General features: G+C 43.4%; 8 protein-coding genes across 8 annotated transcripts; 4 read left to right on the top strand and 4 right to left on the bottom strand.

The window, feature by feature from the left end:
* Nucleotides 1-410: 410 nt before the first annotated feature.
* On the top strand, nucleotides 411-1,991 carry EAE98_002837 (uncharacterized protein; the record flags this gene model as incomplete). Its single annotated transcript, XM_038950457.1, has 2 exons — nucleotides 411-1,246; nucleotides 1,295-1,991. 2 exons carry the CDS (start codon nucleotides 411-413, stop codon nucleotides 1,989-1,991), a joined length of 1,533 nt encoding a protein of 510 aa, XP_038812986.1.
* Nucleotides 1,992-3,193: 1,202 nt separating this feature from the next.
* EAE98_002836 (uncharacterized protein) lies at nucleotides 3,194-3,603 on the top strand (the record flags this gene model as incomplete). Its single annotated transcript, XM_038950456.1, has 2 exons — nucleotides 3,194-3,271; nucleotides 3,358-3,603. The coding sequence occupies 2 exons, from the start codon at nucleotides 3,194-3,196 to the stop codon at nucleotides 3,601-3,603; spliced, it is 324 nt and encodes a 107-aa protein (XP_038812985.1).
* Nucleotides 3,604-3,942: 339 nt separating this feature from the next.
* On the bottom strand, nucleotides 3,943-4,185 carry EAE98_002835 (uncharacterized protein; the record flags this gene model as incomplete). Its single annotated transcript, XM_038950455.1, has 1 exon — nucleotides 3,943-4,185. The coding sequence occupies one exon, from the start codon at nucleotides 4,183-4,185 to the stop codon at nucleotides 3,943-3,945; it is 243 nt and encodes an 80-aa protein (XP_038812984.1).
* Nucleotides 4,186-6,102: 1,917 nt separating this feature from the next.
* Nucleotides 6,103-6,687, bottom strand: EAE98_002834 (uncharacterized protein; the record flags this gene model as incomplete). Its single annotated transcript, XM_038950454.1, has 3 exons — nucleotides 6,103-6,189; nucleotides 6,245-6,460; nucleotides 6,511-6,687. The coding sequence occupies 3 exons, from the start codon at nucleotides 6,685-6,687 to the stop codon at nucleotides 6,103-6,105; spliced, it is 480 nt and encodes a 159-aa protein (XP_038812983.1).
* Nucleotides 6,688-8,296: 1,609 nt separating this feature from the next.
* On the top strand, nucleotides 8,297-9,305 carry EAE98_002833 (uncharacterized protein; the record flags this gene model as incomplete). Its single annotated transcript, XM_038950453.1, has 3 exons — nucleotides 8,297-8,517; nucleotides 8,622-8,853; nucleotides 8,919-9,305. The coding sequence occupies 3 exons, from the start codon at nucleotides 8,297-8,299 to the stop codon at nucleotides 9,303-9,305; spliced, it is 840 nt and encodes a 279-aa protein (XP_038812982.1).
* Nucleotides 9,306-11,264: 1,959 nt separating this feature from the next.
* Nucleotides 11,265-13,121, bottom strand: EAE98_002832 (uncharacterized protein). Its single transcript, XM_038950452.1, has 6 exons — nucleotides 12,754-13,121; nucleotides 12,681-12,699; nucleotides 12,271-12,622; nucleotides 11,822-12,197; nucleotides 11,636-11,664; nucleotides 11,265-11,580 (listed from the first exon to the last, which is right to left on the bottom strand). The coding sequence occupies exons 1-6, from the start codon at nucleotides 12,792-12,794 to the stop codon at nucleotides 11,522-11,524; spliced, it is 876 nt and encodes a 291-aa protein (XP_038812981.1). The 5' UTR covers nucleotides 12,795-13,121; the 3' UTR covers nucleotides 11,265-11,521.
* Nucleotides 13,122-13,969: 848 nt separating this feature from the next.
* EAE98_002831 (uncharacterized protein) lies at nucleotides 13,970-15,531 on the top strand (the record flags this gene model as incomplete). The annotated part of the gene is made up of 6 exons (XM_038950451.1): nucleotides 13,970-14,058; nucleotides 14,146-14,177; nucleotides 14,423-14,472; nucleotides 14,674-14,678; nucleotides 14,802-15,247; nucleotides 15,356-15,531. 6 exons carry the CDS (start codon nucleotides 13,970-13,972, stop codon nucleotides 15,529-15,531), a joined length of 798 nt encoding a protein of 265 aa, XP_038812980.1.
* A 414-nt stretch (nucleotides 15,532-15,945) lies between these two features.
* Nucleotides 15,946-16,914, bottom strand: EAE98_002830 (uncharacterized protein; the record flags this gene model as incomplete). The annotated part of the gene is made up of 7 exons (XM_038950450.1): nucleotides 15,946-16,043; nucleotides 16,101-16,124; nucleotides 16,197-16,220; nucleotides 16,288-16,508; nucleotides 16,561-16,688; nucleotides 16,756-16,828; nucleotides 16,895-16,914. 7 exons carry the CDS (start codon nucleotides 16,912-16,914, stop codon nucleotides 15,946-15,948), a joined length of 588 nt encoding a protein of 195 aa, XP_038812979.1.
* Between the last annotated feature and the right edge of the window lie 1,868 nt (nucleotides 16,915-18,782).

Genomic DNA, 18,782 nt, shown 5'->3' with positions numbered 1-18,782 from the left:
TTGGCGATTATCATGATACTGGGAGGATGAAGAGAAGTACCGGTATGCTCAATCCACGATATTTTAATCCAATAAATAAATGTTGATCAAAAAAGTTAAGACTATTTTGCACAATATTCACTATGCTCGGATGAGTCGGTTCGGCTGAAAATTCCGACGCACTTAGACTTCCCCACTCCCGCGCATCGTGTCCCGCGTGTCTACTACTGTACCAGTTCGGCAGTTTGAATGATTTCGTAAGTTCATTACGCAGTGGCGATGTCATGTTTCGATTTAGCGCGTGTATCAGCGGGGCTACTTTTAGTGGCTAATGTTTGCCGGTAACCACGGAAAGCATGTTCTTACCTCCTTTCTCGATCGCACCCTGCGAAATATTCATCACGTATAATTTACAGCAAAGTTAGCAAGAGATGGATCGTCATAATGAAGCAGTTTCTATCATTGCCTCGTCAGTTAAGCAATTTTATGAACGGAAAGAGGCATTCAGGTTATACCATGGTTCAACGAACAGTACACGAGACTCTAACCGTCGTAGAGACCGTATGATTGATACAAGCAAACTAGATCGGGTACTCAAGGTAGATACCGAGAAAAGAACGGTTCTTGTCGAACCAAATGTACCAATGGATAGCCTCGTCGCAGAAACTCTTCGATATGGCCTGGTACCTCCAGTGGTTATGGAATTCCCGGGTATCACTACTGGAGGAGGCTTTGCTGGTACTTCTGGAGAGAGTAGCTCTTTCAAATATGGGTTCTTTGATCGCACTGTCAACTGGATCGAGATGGTTCTTGCAAATGGCGAGATCGTGTCGGCTTCCAAAGATGTGAATTCGGATCTCTTCTATGGAGCTGCATCGTCTTTTGGAACATTAGGAGTTACCACTTTGATTGAGCTGCAGCTAATCGAAGCCAAAACATATGTTGAGTTGACATATATAAATATACAAAGCATGGCTCAAGGAATACAAAAGATCGAGGAAATCTCCAAGGACCCAAATGTTGACTACCTTGATGGAATTTTGTTCAGTAAAGAGGCTGGTGTCATCTGTTCTGGACGCTTGGTTGATGAGATTACCCCCAATACCCAAGTTCAGCGTTTCACGAGAAATTCAGATCCTTGGCTTTATCTCCATGCAAAGCAGCTGCATGATAAGAGCTCCGGATCAGTCACAGAAGTGATACCCCTTGTTGATTACCTGTTTAGATACGATCGAGGCGGTTTTTGGGTTGCTAGATATGCCTTCAGGTGAAAGAAAATCATTTTCAAGATTGGCCTAACACTGACTTCTGCTAGATACTTCATTACTCCTTTCAACCGTATTACGCGCCGTCTACTCGACTACTTCATGCATACGCGAGTGATGTATCACGCATTACATCAAAGCGGGCTTTCAAAGAAGTATATAATTCAGGATGTGGCGATTCCGTATTCACATAGCGCCGAGTTCGTCGAATATCTAGACAAAGATTTTGGCCAGTGGCCCATTTGGCTGTGTCCACTGCGTCAAAGCGGGATATCCAGCGATTCACCGCTTGGTCTTCTCGCCGAAAGGAAAGAAAATTCATCTACTCCTAACATGTTGCTCAACTTTGGGGTCTGGGGACCAGGACCAAATAATCGTGATGCTTTCATATCATGGAACCGGAAATTCGAACACAAGGTTCGAGAGTTGGGTGGCCAGAAGTGGCTGTATGCTCATGCCTATTATACCGAGAAGGAATTCGATGAGATTTATGATCGCAAGGAGTACGACGCTCTTCGTGTCAAGTATCATGCCACACACCTTCCCAGTATCTACGATAAAGTCAAAGTTGATGTAGATTCGGAGCAAAAGAAATTGCAGGCATCGTGGAGTTTGTGGCTGCTGGCGATTTTCTGGAGCATCTGGCCATTGAGTGGGCTATACGGAGTATACAAGGCCTTTTTGGGCGGAGATTATCTTTTGCCCAAAGTTCAAGCATCGAGCAGAACGCGAAAGCCCAAAGAATAGGCTGAAGTGATGCCTGGTAATTCAATGACTCAATGTACTATATAGTATTCAAAAGTTTCGTGCATGACCAACTTTTACTTTCATTACATTTTTGACTCGAACGCTTGATTTGAAGCTTTACTTTGAGTAGAAATGCAAGCTTATTTTGAGATTAAAGATTGAGATTATCCCACAATTTACAAACGCTCCGTATCTCAGTTTATCCTCTCGATGGATTTTGATTCTTAAAATTGGTACAAATCTCGACTCTCTACGGTTGTTTCATGTAGATTTTGAAAGGACGCTCCTCGTTAAATTTCATATTCTAGATATCTAATGCTAGCGGATACATCTTCATTGGACCCTGGACTTGAATATCTGGACTTAAGGTTCCACCTAAGTAGATACTCGTTCAGTAACCCAATGAGTTTTAAATTTCACTCTCTTCATGTATCGTAGTAGTCTTTCAAAAATTCAAGGGTTTGGGAAGGAGGAATGGGAGGGTGTTGTTTCGCTTTATTAACTATAATGGATATAACGATCAGAGACTCTATATGTTAAAGACTTGGTCTAGCTCTATCGAATTAGGAGAAGAGGTGGTGGACCATCAAAATTGGGTGGAGAGAAGTAATGATGTATAAAAATGTCATTGGCTTATTATGTGGTTGAGTTTAGAGCTCTTTTTGATTTTGATATATATATATATATATTGTTGAAAGCTGTTAGTATTATTGTTCAAGGCTAGTATCAGGCTAGTATTAGGTTAGTGATAGAGTTTTTTCTGATTTGTGTTTGTGTTTGTAGGTTTGAAATAGTAGAGATTGCTATTCATTCAGGGGTAGAACTCTGTTGTTTGGGTATATGCTATAATTCAGTAAAAGCTGAGGGTATAGATGATAGAGAATATGGATGTGGATGAGATTAGCGTTTTGGATAGTCTAGTCTCAGATGTGAAGATTTGGAAGTGAAGCTAGAGCTCAAGAATAGAAATCTACTTTGAAATTGGATGAAATTATTAGATGAGAAGACGAATATAATATGTTTGAGTCTGTACACTGAGAGTGAATTTTATTTATGTATTATCGTCTCAAGTAACGAGGCTACCATCACAGCCTTCTGTGATCAAAACTTTCCTACTCACATCTCAAAAAATTCAAGCAACAAAAAGAACAACAATAACGATACTCCTTCTCTTCATTGCCCCGCCACTCGATTCGCATAAAATGCAAGCCACCACCCAATCCGAAAGCGTTCCTACGGAGAAGCGACCGCTGACAAAGAGAGGGAAGAGAAATCTCGCAGTAAGTTGTGCTTTCCCATCGTTTTTGCATATATGTATTTGCGCTTGATTTTTTTTTTGCGAGGCTGGGGCTAATATATCTCGCAGAAACAATTGAAGAAGAAAGAAGAGAGAATTGCCGCAAAGAATGAGAATCGGAGAGAGAAGAGAAAGAAGCAGAAGCAGCAGTTGGAGTCGGCGAAAAGAGAGAAGAGGGAGAGAGAAGTGTTGACGGAGGGGTTAGGAACGTTGGCGATGGAGGAGAAGAAAGTGAAGATGAGTGGAGCTATGTTTGAGGGATATCGGGAGCAAAGGGCGGTTGATGATGAGGATGAGGAGGATGAGGATGATTAGGATGGAGATGGAGATGGAGATGAGGAAGATAAATACAAAGACATGTAAGGAATCACAATGGATGTATGCTTAAATGGTGAAACGAGTGTGTTTTTATTACTGATTTGTGCATCAGACCTAATGAATGAATTTCCCCAAGTCGTCTAAACCTTGAATGAACGATAGAAAACGCCAGCAGCGCGTATGCAATGTATTCGTATTGAAGAGCGACCAAGAAGCTCAAAATACATAAAACCCATGTACTCCTACTCGCTCAAACCATTTCCCATTCTGCATAAATATCTCGCGGAGATAAATAAACAAGATCCGTCGACTCCGTGCATTTTCCCCCACCATCAGTCACAATCCAACTCCTGTGTTGAAACTGCAAGTGTTGCATTGAGCGAGAAATCCGGTACTTCCGCAGCGAGGGCATTTGTCTGTTTCTTTTTTGTTGCGGGGAGTTGCGGGGGTTTTTCGACCTGGTTTCGCTGGCTCTTCCTTGGAGTCTGCTGGATTTGTTTTGGGTTCTGCCTTTGCTTGTTCCGCTTTGGCTGGCTGAGATTGAGACTGGCCTTTGGTGGATACCTCCTGGAACTTCATCTTGCGTGATGGTGAACTCAGGTTGATAGAGATAGAGAAAGTGGTAGATAGGGTGTGGTGCGCTGTGGGTTCTGATACTGGATGGCAGTTATGCACACGCTATGTGAACGCCTGTAACTTGTGTAGTTGATCGATATGGGGATGTTTTGTGATGTTGCAAGAGGGACAGAGAAGACGACAAAACTGTGTGCCATTTTGTAGTTACTTCAAGCAGTCACAGACGCTGCTCTGGTAGTTTTCTGACTGAATTATTGTGTACTGTGCATGCAGTAATCCGGTACGGTAGTGTGAAGAAAAATCTGAGATGATTCGACGAGTCGAGGTACATGATTGGAAAGCATAAAAATCGGCTGTAGGAGTTGATTCTCTGACGCGAATAGAATGCGAATTCAAGGCGCATTAACTTTGATCAAAACATACAGAGATAAAGGTGGAACGAAGCTGGAGATCAAAGTATGGTCAAACCTGCCTTCTTTGAGATGTACGGCATCATGACTCGGTGCTGTAGCAGCTTTGTTTTTTTTGGAACGGAGACTCAGTCATTATGAAAAGGTGAGCCTTGATACAAATCCTCAACGTGCAAGTCATTCGATGCTGCGTGTCTGTTGTCATCCCATCCCCTTCGCTTAAGAACCTAGCTCCACAATTATCAAGTACCACTCCACTTTCAGAATAAATGCTCAAAAATATAAAAAATATATATAGCAGAGGCACTGCGGTAGTCAGGGATATATTCAAAGTCAAGTTAACTAATTGACAAAATCATCCTCATGAGAGGTGGCGTTGTACTAAGACATTCCAAGGTTGGATTCGAAGCTCAAGAACACTGGAGTTTGCACGCATAAATTTAGCAGAACAATAATTTATAATATTGCATCAGAGAGAGGGACTTGACAATAAAAGAGAATTTGCTAAGAAGATAAATTCATAATCTTGGGAGAAGGTACATAAATCGTTGAGTGTTTGATGAGAATAAGTTCCGAACGACCTGCCTAACCTCGAGATATCACTTCCACGGTGGAAAGTCCTTAACAAAGCTGACAATCCCTCCTTTACGGCGAGATAAATGTGACTATTGAGTTCTTCTTTGAATCATGAGTAAATTGTATTGAAACAGAATATTGCTTTCTCTTGGATAATTGATTTCTTTGTAAGGTGGATGTCAAAATACTCCCAACCATATCGTCGCCCTTCTGAACTCCCAGATAAGTAGATACAAAGGGTATCCATAGCTGATTAATAACAAATATAACCTCGTGCTTCATGCGCGCCATCATTCTGGCCTTTGGTGTTGGTGGACCCTTACCATTCTTTGGTCTCAATAAGTGGGGCTTCGCCAATGAAAAACTATACTATATATTTCCAAACACTTCGCTAACCTCCATCAATTTAATGAAAACAAAGTAGTCTGGCAGTATTGGTGAGCCGGTCGCCTTCATCTGTGCTTGGATGTTTGTTACCGAGTGGTGCCCTGTTAGACGAGTTTGATGGAAAGTTGTAACATTAGGGCTTCGGCCTGAAGTTTTGTATTTTTTTGTCTGTCTTTCTTTCCCTTCAGTTTTATCTCTTCCAAGTTCTTGCAAGAGTTATCTTTTTTTTTTGGTTGCGATGGCTGTGACGGTTGTGGATCTTGGTAAGCGAATGATATAAATTTTGCAATGCCGTTGACTTAATTATTAGTGGTGCGGTCCACTTTGGTCGAGGGAATATTCACTTCACGCGGCCGCGCGACCCAAAAATCGATTCGCAAATCACGTTAACATAAGGTGAAATCAGAATTGCGAGATGAAATGTATTGAATTTTCACTCAAAGCCATGCGTTATGATGTAAGTTTGCCATATAGGAAATCTAAACCAGTATGCGAGAGATTCTAAAGGTGCAGTCTGCCTCTCAAACTCCCAAGCCCCAAACTACCATCACTTCTTCGCATTTCCACGACCAATTCCTTTACCAATTCCTTTGCTACTTCCTTCGCCTGTCTCAGCCTCGTACTTTGGCTCAAACTATCACGGACAATGGATTAGTTTGAATTCCATGGATTCAAAATGGGGAACGTACGATAGATGTCTTGCGGAGCACTTTGGTAGTACGCTTTGTAACAGCTTTGTGATCGGAGTCGACCTGAAGCATGCGATTGGCTGCCTTAATTTCCTGACTTTGACGGTCCAACTCAGCCTGGGCGACACGGTCGGCTTCGTTCTCTTCAGCTCTCTCCTTTTCTGCTCGCTTGGTATCTTCGATTTCCTCCAAACGCTCCCGCTCCTCGCTCTCAGGCTATAGATAATTAGAGCTAGATGTGCAACGGAGATCAGAAATATACTTACGGACAATCTTGACGAATAATCATTGACACCAAGAGGTTTAAGATAGCTATAATCCTTGGCCGGCTGAGGCTCGGGGGAAGGAGAGCGATTCATGAGACGCGAAGGATACTTGACAGGGGCACGGCGAATGGTGTTTCCGTATTCATCCTCATCATCGGAAGGCATAAGACCTGACATGGTGGATGAAGGGATGATGTTGGTTGAGATTAGAATTGATGAGTGCGTGATGAGATGCAAGTACTGCGATAGCTCGCGATTGTTGAAGGGAGGTAGAATGATGGAGGATGGTGTTTTTTCAAAAAAAGAAAAAGAAGCAAGAGGAAAAGAGGCGGTGCTCTTATAGACAGTCTCTCAGACCTGGAGATTCACTGAAAGCTTAGAGTACGGTTCTATGTGGGAATCTACTCAACCGAAAGGGTAGTCATTCACTCCTGCTATCTCCTTATGCACGAGTAGATGGATTGTTATGATAGGATTATGGCTTGTACCGGAATCGGGCTGAGGGGTTCATCCAGATTGATTCTTTATTTTCTGCAAGTTGCGGCACAGAATCGTTCGATTTGCGGCTCGAAGTAAGTAGAAAACTTGCTCATGGACGAGTAGATGATATAATCTAATTGGGGAACAGCTGTAAATTGGGTGAATTCGAGAGATTCATCTTGATTGCGTGCTCATAAACTGAAATTTGCGGCTCGGCGTGAGTTTTCCCCACGTGGGTTATTCCGAGTACTTGCTCATGTACCAGTGTTGAAGGTGAATGATACTCACAAGGTAATTCCGACACGGCTTCTAGCTGGCTTAGATTCAGCACGACAGTAAATGAGGATCTAGCTTCATGTTTTCAAGCAACATGTCGATGAATCTTATCTAAAGGACGTATAATAAAACTAGGCAGCTAGGTATATACAGAGGTTGTTTTCCGTATAGTATCGTCTAACCGTGATTCGAATGTTCTGATGAAGATTAGCGCCCAATCCTCGTTCTCGTCTAATACTAGATGAGATGTCTAGAGCTAGGTATCGTCAACATCATCCTCGCTCTGATGTCGAGTGAAACTTTCGAACCAAGAAATTATATCACATGATCCTCTGGCACTAGTTCCTGCTATTGGCAATTCATCATTACCCAGGTGTACTTTGGTAGGTTTTTTGTCGGAAAGACCCTCAATATTCTTGGTGTGGGGCTGCCCGTGTAAGCGAGTTATATACGGGTCGCAATTTTTACATCGTCAACCTTGGTGGCGAGACGATCCACTTTTGCTTTGGAACGAATACAATTTATTCAAACTCGATCGTGCGATTGAAATAAACAGGCCTCAGATCCAGCAGCAATGCGATAATGGAAAACAGAGTAGCTTTTGATTGCATGAAGAGAAAGCAGCGATGAGGTGAGTGAGTAACACACGAGAGAAGGAGGGACCATACAGTTTGGCGAACGACACAAGGTTTGCACGAGGAATCAAATTTGTCGACGTCACAAAGATTGCACGGTTTTTTATTGAGTATCCTCCTGAGGCCAGGTGAGTTACAGAAAAAGGCAGGCGCGACTTCACGGTGTGTTAATCTCGATTCCTTCAAGCAGTCGGTACGGAAGAGTTGGATGGTCATCGGCTCTTTCCTGGAAAGAATTACTATCAATGCGCTTGCTTGAGAGGTATATAAAGATCACTTCTCAACAAAAACTCATCCTCAATAACAACATTACCATCTTTAATAAACATCATCTTTGGCAAAACATTGTATATTGTATTTCTTACTATCGCTTCCAACACACACCATCCTCCGATATGAAGCTCATCATTGTCGGCTCGACAGACATACTTGGGCAGGAACTTATCAAACAAGCCCTTGACAGCATCGAAATCACATTCATCTTAGCTATAGCAGGTCCTGGTACAGATCCAGAACTTAGTAGCCATTCGAAATTGGTGACGTCCGCGATTCCCGAAAAAAATGAGGAATGGGAAAGACTAATCATCGATGCTAATGGAACGCATGCTTGTATTTGGTATAGACAAATTTCCTAATCAAATTCTTTCGTTGATGAATGGCAGCTGGGACTGCTTGACACACCTTAACTTTTTATCTCAGATTCTGACTCAAATACTGCAGGAACATTACACCTATCATAGAAGAACCGAGAGATTTATTCGGATATCCCGACCAAAGAAAGTATCTCAATGAAATTGGATACGGCGTGGAATGGATGGCGAGGCGATGGGGAGCAAATCTCGGAAACCCTCCGCCCCCTGGTGTAGCCCCCCTCAAGTTCATTTACGTGAGCTCTTCGCACGCCAAAAAACACCGGAGTGAGAATACAGAGCCAACCAAATTTTCGGTACAGGTGTGTTATCTCCTTATACCGAGTTTCGAGAATGAAATAACAGTACTAACTATATGTACCTACAGGGAAACGCAGAGGAAAGAGTTTTGAGATGCGCGGAGGATCTCGGTGGACAAGTGCAGGCATGCATCGCAAAGCCAGGACACATTGTACGTCACAAAACTGGCAATGTCTTCAAAGAAATGGTGCATGCTGCTGGATCATGGGTTCGAGATAGTCTTACAGGCCGGCTGCCAAGAGTTCAGGTAGAGAAAGTTGCGGCTGCGCTTCTGGACAAAGCTATCACGGGTAACCACCCAGAAACTCTCTTTAATAGAGATTTGATCAAAATTGGGGAAGCTGTGCTCAGAGTCCCAGAGGGCGCGGTGACAGGTGGTGGACAGGCAGAAGAGGCGGGTGAACAAGGAGGCGAGACGAATAAACAGGCAGGACAGACGGTTCAAAACGTTTGAGAAGCCTACCTCCAGACCATATTTATATCGGTACAGCGTTTATACAGTAGCACTTCAGTGCTATCCTTAGCAATAAGCATATATTACTAGTAGAAATAATTAGCTGTTCAACAAGTCTGGCTCCAACCTTTATTCTTGAACAAAGTGTCGCCTTGACTTTCCAAATTTGGAGTAGACAGGTGCTCGTGTAATGAAGTGACGCATCGCTTGACGCATCTCACTCTCGTGAAACACTTTACTTAATGAATGATTCTACTTCCTAATCAATAACCCCAACAACAAGTCTTAATTTCCTTGAATAACGTGCTCATGCCACACCAGCATTAGCGTTAAATTGAACCGCAGATATAGAGAATATACGAATGATTTTCTTAATCCCAATTACAATCTCCACACTTCCACCCTATTGCATAGGTATCCAAAGCTCCTGGTACTTCTCGCTTCAGTTATATTCCCGACACTGCTTAACTTTAATAGCAATTCCGATATACTAAATTCCCCATCTCACCAACTCCCAATATCTATACATCTCACTAGATGCCTCTCATTTCTGCATTTTTGACCAAGGTCTGAGACGTCAACTATATTAGGTACTCCCCCTCTCTCTAGATACTCTACCGAAGTTATCACATCATACTTTTGTAGATTTCTAGCTTCAAGTACAACTGCAAGTACAACTGCAAGTACAACTGCAAGTACAACTGCAAGTATAACTGCAAGTATAACTGCAAGTATAACTGCAAGTATAACTGTAATCACAACTGCAATGACAGATAAGCAAAATAACTCGCGCACTTCGCTCGATGATTCTCTTACTTGCATCTCCACAAAATGCTAAAATAGCTACGACCATCACTATCACCATTATCGTTATTACCTTGACCGCAAATTAATCACTTCCAATTCCACTTCCACTCCCAGCTATCAAGAAACATATGATTCCCCAATCTCAAAAGAATACTAAATGCAACACCTTTCAACACCTTTCAACACACAAAATCCATCTCGCAAACGCATCCCATAAACACTAATTGTTACACTCCACAACAACCCCAATACCAACCCCCCAAACTACATATCCAAAACACATCCCCAAAAAACTTCACACATCACACATCCCCCAACCACACATCACAAACTCCCACTCCCACTCCCACTCCCACTCCCACTCCCACTACCGAATCATACCAGAATCACTTGATCCCCTACTCCATTTCTTCACATCGATTTATTATTTAATTCGTTGACTTTGTTTTTACCTTCACCTCCACCTCCATCTTCACCTCCACCCTCTCATCATTCCATCCATCATTCCATCCACCTGCATGCAACTCAAGAAACCATGAAATAAAGAACTCAAGAACCCAAGACCTCAAAAGTAATTAAACGAAAACACCCCCTCCCCTAAACTTCTTAATACTTGAGTCTCATATAACATTCTATCTATCCATTCATCTCGCTTTAAAAGAATCCCGCTTCAAAAAATCAAATAAAATAGATATTAAAGATAAATAAATATATATATATATATATATATATATATATCCATATATATATAAAATTCCTCCTTTAATTTAAGAAATAACAAATAACAAATAACAAATAGATAAATCTATAATTTTTTCTTTCTTTTGCCCTAGAGATTAATATACAAAAGAGAAAAAAGAGGGAACAAAAGAGAAAGAGAAAGAGATTAATCAAAAAAAGGAGGGGGGGGAAGAGAAAGAGAAAAGGGGAAAAAAGAAAAGAATAGAAAAGCAGATATCTACCTACCTACCTATGCATAGGTACCTATATCAAGGAAACCACAATCCTCCAAATTCATCATCACCAACCGCCTCTCTACTCTAATTAACTCATCAACATACTTCTTCCTCCCACTACACACTCGATACACCACAGCACAGCACAGCACAGCACAGCATAGCACCACAAAAAAGCATCAACGACTTCAACACAACAACCACTATAAAAACCATGGGTATCAATATTTCCTACGAGCATCTATACAATCTAGACACATCAAATTCCTCCACATCCCTCTCACCTCCCTCACCTTCCCTCACCAGAACATATAATCCGCACCGACAAGTTCCCCTCTTCCCCCTTTCGCTTCGCTTCCCCCTATACTGAGGCTAAAACCATCTGTTTACCCATCTGCCCCGTTCCACGGAGATATATATCTTCCTCGCCCTCGCCATGAATATGCACAAAGTTTAATACTTCTGTCGAATGATCTCGAGGAGGAAATCTTCAAAGGAGAGTGTGATGTAACCTAGTGGAAATGGTCAGATACTTCTAGGTCAAGAGAAGGATGCGAAAAGGCTTACCATCGCGGTCATCATCGTAACGTTTAAAGCTATTTCAAAAAAAAAAAATCATGTTAGCAATCCACTCTCACCATTCCCAGGAATTTCTTTTCGCAAACATAGAACCTCGAAAACATCCTAACCCCATCTCAAAAGAAAGAAGAACAGAAAAGGAAAAGAAAAAAGAAAAAAGAAAAAAAAACCTACACATCAGTCATCCTCTTCAAACTAATACAACTCTGCACAAACATATCGAAACTAATCGCTCCCTCCGCTCTCTTATCATAAGCCTTAAACAGTGTCCCCACAAAACTATCACTCAATCTATAACCAAAAGCCACCAGCGCCTCCGAATATTCATCCAAACTAATATTCCCACTGCGATCTTTATCGAAACGATCAAACAATCCACGCCACGCCGCGAGAAATCCCCACAATCCACAGAACTCTTCAAAATTGATCGTGTTGCTGCGATCGGTATCGAACATGCGGATCATCATTTTTACAGTATACGGATCGAAGGCGGTCCAATCGCCATTTACGAGGGCGGCGCGGAGCTCTTTTTCGGTGAGAGCGCCGGTTCCTAAATGGCGGGGGTGATTAGTCTTTGGATTTTGGATTTTGGATGGAGGATTAAGAATGAGGTAAAAACATACTATCTTTATCCACAGCCTGAAACAGCGGCCACAATTGGGGATCCGCACCGGGAGGAGCAGGCGAAGGAGGAGGTCTAGATTGTTGCGCGGGTCTTGTCTGAGGCGCAACTCGACCAGGTTGGAATTGGCCTGGCGGAGGAGAGGCATAGCCGCGACCTGGAGGGGAAGCGCCATAGTTTCCTGGAGGATGCATTTGGGGCGAGAGTCGTCGCCCATCGGATGGTCTGCGGCCGATGGGATTTATGCTTTGGGGGAGGGATGGCGGGGGTCGGTTTTCGTATTGTGCGCCGTGCATGGCTTGTTGCGCTTGGCTGTGGATGGGGGCTTGAACGATGGGGGATTGTGCATGTTTCTATTGCGTGGGTTAGTGGTGGTTATGCGATGCGATTTGGGGAAAGGGACAAATGTACTCGTTCTGGCTCTGCGAATCTGTGGGGTTTGGGTCAGCCTGGTTCTAATCTGGAGGGGAGAGATTGGACTTACGCAGGTAGCGAATCTGGGTTGAAAGCTTTGTTGTAAGCCATATTAATTGATTGAATACAGAGTATGGATTGTAGGAGATTTTCCCGACCACGGATTCTGTAGTTGTCGACGATTTAATGAAGTTGTGTGAGGTTTCGTGGTAGGATAGATGTTAATAAAGATTGAAGATTGAAGCTCGAGCGATTAGAGGGGCCGTGTAAGACAAAAGTTCCCTTGACGCGGCGAGTAGGCTGAGCGTTACAATGGTGGATCTAATTTCAGGTACCTAGTGATCACCGGAAGAGTTGCCGAATGAAAAATGCCGATGAAATTAATTTGATGTCAAAGTATCGTCGAAAGAGGAAGTATGGAGAGAACCGCGAGTCCCAGATGTATTTGGATAGAAAGGAGTCCTCTTAAGTATTCGTGGGGGCTGAGCTGAGAGGTCGTTGAGAATCCTTAGTGATTCACCCAGCTGTTCTAAAAGCCCAAGAATGACGAATGCCAATACTTGAAGTGAGTATTTTGGAGCCCTGGTGAGCAATCGAAAAAAGACATTTCCACTGCAGGAGTGGATGGACTGACTGACACTGACACTGACAAGAGAAATCATGCGCTCTCGCTCTCGCTCTCGCTCTCGCATTCTCTTGACTCTTCTCCTCTCCCATATGAATGAGTTACCTGACATGTACTGATTTTCGCGCCCCGGTGAGCAATTCCTGCACCGTAAACTATGTTGCGATCAAGACCTACGTAAGTATCACCTGCTATCTAACTCACTCGCTCCCTTGGATATAGACTTTTTGTAATTCGATGAGTTCATTTTCATGCATCTGTATCAATCAGAGTACAAGGTTGTCATCATTTATACCCATCTTGGCTTGGTAATAGGTATTCCACTTTCCCGTACTCGTACACGCAATAGATATTATAAATCTCAATCAGAGCATCTGGAGAAAAAAGTGGAAATACATGCAAACCGCCATCGGCATTACTCGACTGATCACTCCGCTCTACCCATCCCATCCCATCCCCAAGTACATCATCCTTCACCCTCCAAACGCATCTGAAACATAAAAATTATTTCTACCCCTCGCTCGTCACTCATTGTCACTTCACCTCACACACAAATATCAATACCCCCTCCTTTCTCCCCTCTCCTGTCTCAACCATCTAGGATAATTCCCGGATACGAACCAATACGCACTCAATACGCACAATACGTCCAATACGCACCATGGGCGACACCTCTCTCGCTCCCTCCCCCTCTACCACCACCACCACCACCACCAATCCCGAGAACGAATTCTGGATATTCGGATACGGGTACCTATAACCTTACACATCTTACTCTATTCTACATTATCTACCTGAGTATATACATCCCCAGCTAACTTGCCTTCCAAACCACAGGAGTTTAATCTGGAAACCCCCTCCACATTTTGGTAATCTAGAAATCTCCTTCATTCCGTCCTTTATCCTGTCCTGTACTGTACTGTGCGCTTCAAAATGTGTACCTAGGTATCTACCTACAATACAATACACCAAACCTCCTTTAAAAAGGACAAAATACCTACCACCTATCACCAAAACCAACCCCATCCATCCCCTTAAATAACAGAAACCTCACCCCAACCCCAACCCTCAACCCCAATTCCCCAACCCCAATTCCCTAACAACCCCCAAATAGATCGTCGTATCCCAGGCTATGTAACAGGCTATATACGGAGATTCTGGCAGGTATGATTCTTTTCCTTTCCCCTTTCCCCTTTCCCCTTTCTCTTTCTCTCTCTCTCTCTTTCCAATCTAGAAATGTCATAGAAGCAAGCAGAGTTTGACTTTGAGAATTCTCATTCCCTATAAAACTATTTTCATTTTTTGTTCTATATATGAGTAGGAGTTGATGTAAAGAGGAATAATAGCTAATAGATAGATATCCAGGCTAGGTAAATAACCCCCCCTCTTTTTCCCATCTTCCCCTTCCTATCTTCCCCTCCCCTCTCCTTCCCCCACCCAACCCAACCCAAACCAACCCTCCTAACCCTCCTAACCCCTAACCCCCCCTCTAGCGAAGACCACCGCGGCACCCCCTCCTCCCCAGGCCGCGTCGTAACCCTAATCTCCCACTCCCACTGGCTCACCCTCTCCGATCCGCATTCTCTCCCTCCCTCCTCCTCCCCAAAAACCTGGGGCGTCGCCTACCACGTCCCCTCCTCCCACGTCGCCCAAGTACGCGAATATCTCGACATCCGCGAGATAAATGGTTACACCATCCACTACACCGAATTTTATCCCGCCGCCTCCTCTTCCTCCTCTTCCTCTTCCACCGAAACCCAACAACAACAACAACAACAACAACAACAACAACCGATCCAAACCCTCCTCTACATAGGCACCCCCTCCAATCCGCAATTTACCGGCCCCCAAGATCCGCAAGAATTGGCTGAACACATCTTCCGAAGCGAAGGCCCGAGTGGTTTGAATCGTGATTATCTTTTGAGTTTGGATGTTGCTTGTATGTTGCTTTGATTTCCATTCCGATTTTGGTTTCTGCATATCTTGAATGCCAGTCACTATTATATACATCTGCATTAGAGACGAATAATCATGCTAATAAATCTAGTGGATGAATTGAGTCCCGAGAGTGGTGATGATCATATCAAGGACCTGGCGAATAGGGTTCGGAAGATAGCTGAGAGGCAAGGAGATGTAGAAGCAGAAGCAAGTCACACAGAGCATATAGATCATGAGCTCAAGAAGGTTAAAAGCACAGATGAGCAGGAGGAGACTGAAAAGTAACGCGTGAAAGAGCTATTCATTCATTCATTCCCTTTTTTGGGGTATTATTTGCCATAGAAACCATAAAGACCTGCAGAAATATGCAGTCTTCATAAAGAGAGCTTGATCAAAATGATCGTGACTCGAAAATACAGGCAGACTTGAAAAACATTTGTCAGATGTTAGAAAGAAAAAGTGATCGAGCAAGGTAAGATAACCCCCTCCAAACTCCATGCAAGCATCAGTATTGCTCGCCAGACCAGAACCGCTGCCAGAAACCACAAGGTAAATCTTAAGCTGCTATCGAAAAAGATGACAGCATCATAAATTCCACCCCACGAAAAACCTTCGCTGAGAACCCCAGGCTGACTTTTCTTATTCTCGGAGAATGAGAGACCTTGAAGAAGAGAAGAATGCCACCCAGTCGAAAACAATTTATTGGTTTCCTCCCCAGTTTCCGGCATTTCCACCACTTTGATTACGGTCGTATCCTCCTCCGCCGGAGTATCCACCGCCGCCACCACCGGAGTAGCCTATAGACAGTTATTAGTATGCTTATAAAAGTAAAGAATAACCACGGTGCAACGTACCGCCACCACCACCTCCATTGTAGCCTTTATCATCTCAATTGTTAGTAAATGCTACTCAAAATATTCACGACAGACTGGTCGAGCAGGATCGCTTACCTCCGCCACCAGAGTATCCACCACCTATATCATAAATCGTCAGTAAAGTTCATGCGACCACTGAATGAGAAATCATCAAAGGGAATCTTACCTCCACTGTATCCACCACCTCCAGAGTAACCACCACCGGAGTTGTTGTCATATCCACGACCACCTTGGTATCCTCCACCACCACCTCCATATCCACCGCCGCCACGGCCTCCATATCCTCCTCCACCTCGGCCACCACCGAATCCACCACCGCCACCACCTGAGCGGTCATTGCCGGAGCGCTCGGAGGCTTTGTCGACACGAATGGTACGGCCATCGAATCTATATGTATATTAGCTTGTGTCTAGGAAATTGAATGTTGGAACAAACATACTCAACGCTATTCATCTCTTGGATAGCTTTATCAGCATCGGCCTCGGGGGACGAGTCGGGGTTGCCTTGTCCATAACGAACGAAGCCGAAGCCACGGCTACGACCAGTGTCGCGGTCCTTGACAACAACCTGTATTGATCATATCAGTTTCTAATCTTGCAGTTGAGCTTATCAATCAAGGGAGGGTAGAACGTACTGCTTCTTCAACAGTTCCAAATTCAGAGAACTTCTGACGGAGAGCGTTCTCATCTGTGTGCCAAGCAAGGCCACTAATTGAAAATGTTAGTCAATCTGTCAAGTGATGGTTTGAATGGAGAGTAAATATTTGGACTTACCCAATGAATAATTTAGACATGATAGATAATTCTCGAAAACCTGGCTGAAAGTCTCAATGTCCGCACGCATTCACACAAAAAGAATCGCGCCATTTTAGGCGGAAGTTGTGTATACGAGAGACGGACGGAACACACAAAGAAAGATACATCGAGGCAAAAACAGGAATCCGCAAAACGGAGATATGGAAGGGAGGGGTGATGTGGAAAGAATGTGGAATCAAAATCGCAAAAGACAGTCAAGTCAGCTAGCACAAGCAGGAGAATCGGACGAACTTCTTGAAGGATGAGAGTGGTGTCGAGTTGAAGTGAAATATCGAGATTTCTTTATTTGATTGATTGATTGTTTGTTGGTAGAGGGGATCGGGTCTGAGATGTAGATAACAGATCGTTGGAAAGAGATTATTCAATCGGACGACTGAAATGACAGTGCGATCTGATAAAGTATAAGAATGCGAAGGTAAATCGCGAAAGAAGGTATTTTGGAGTTGAGGTTGTAAGTCGTAAGGAAGAGGGAGGAAGGTGGAGTGGAAGAAAGGATTTAAGATGATTGAGGTAGGTAGGTAGGTAGTAGGTCGGTAGGGAAGATTTGTGAACTCTTAAGCGCAAAGCGGGGGAATTGAAAGAGACTGCATATGATTACCTAGGTACCTACCTGGTATTATTGCCCCTCCCATAAGATTCACTAGCGCGCAAGAAGAAGAAGAAGATGAAGGGAGATACCATGAGCGAGCTTGACCTTTGATTCGATCCCTTGAATTCACCACACCTTGATGGGGGGCTCACGGTCCACGCCCGATTGAGTTAGATCGACTCTTTTTTACCAAGTTCCAGTTCTCAACAACAAAAACAACCTCAAGCTTTATCCCACATTATCACCCGCTCGGGATTTTCCATGAATACTTCACTCATTTATTATTACTTTATGATCTCTTTTAGATATTCAACCAATGGAGAATTCACGTTTTACAAAGAAATACGTAGGTATTATATTTAGAATCAAAAAAGGAAATTGAATTAATCATCTTTATGTCATCTATTCACTTCTCACTTCTCACTTCAGACCACCACATAGCTAGCTAGGTAGCTGTATGATTCTTGTGTGACATCTGGCCAGCAGCAAAAAGCAAGTTATTCCATCATGCACACATTGGTTGAAAAGGTCAGAGACGAAAGTTTCCATGATGCTCAATGGACGGCTGGAAAAGCCCATGGCTTACTAGAAACCTTGCTTTGATTCATACTCCTTTTCTTGTTGGTTGGAACCAAGCAATCCTTCTTTTGGCTGTGGTCTATCCTTGGCTTGGGTATCTAATTGATATAACAGATCTTCCTTCGGCTTTTACGTTTGTTGCCCAATATGAATCTGGACGAATTTACCAGAATTGCCTGGGCCGGATAATGAAATAGATGGCAGGTACTTAGGTAGGTATAGGAATCTCCGGATTTCGGCATTGATATGTCGCAATCTGCCCACGTAGATATATACAATACAATGCCTCCAGAGACGGTGTTATCATACGATCAATCAATCCTTCGACCCTTCGATAGCGAAAAGCCAGATGTTTGGGGATTCTTGTGCTCTTCTCGATGCCCTTGGACCATATCCACCTCTTACTAGCCCATCCAATAGCTTTTCCAAGCTTTCCAGCTTCCAATCCAATGAATAATACGATCGCTCGCAAGCTTTATTTAGTATGAATTCCAACATCCTATCATATGCACAATCCCCAAAGATCCAACCTGCAGACATGCAGACACTACCGGATTAGTAGCAAGATGGTATGGAGCTATGGAGCCATCAAGTTGCATACCGTAGCTGCAGAGTATATAATACGACGGTACGAGACTATGAAATGGGTGTGAAGATCAAAGGGAGCTTGGGGATCAG

Source organism: Botrytis deweyae, assembly GCF_014898535.1.
Source record: "Botrytis deweyae strain B1 chromosome Unknown BDEW_005, whole genome shotgun sequence".
NCBI lineage: Eukaryota > Fungi > Ascomycota > Leotiomycetes > Helotiales > Sclerotiniaceae > Botrytis > Botrytis deweyae.
Note: the sequence above shows the minus strand (reverse complement) of the source record. Positions and strands in the feature narration are given on the sequence as shown.

Bases quoted from the DNA above. Each gene is read 5' to 3' on its own strand.
- EAE98_002832 (XM_038950452.1), bottom strand. From the start codon at position 12,794: ATGGCTTACAACAAAGCTTTCAACCCAGATTCGCTACCTGC. The intron at 11,665-11,821 runs GTAGGTTTTTTT...TTTTTGAAATAG, and splicing joins TTGAAGAGGATGACTGATGT to CTTTAAACGTTACGATGATG. The intron at 11,581-11,635 runs GTAAGCCTTTTC...CATTTCCACTAG, and splicing joins TTACGATGATGACCGCGATG to GTTACATCACACTCTCCTTT.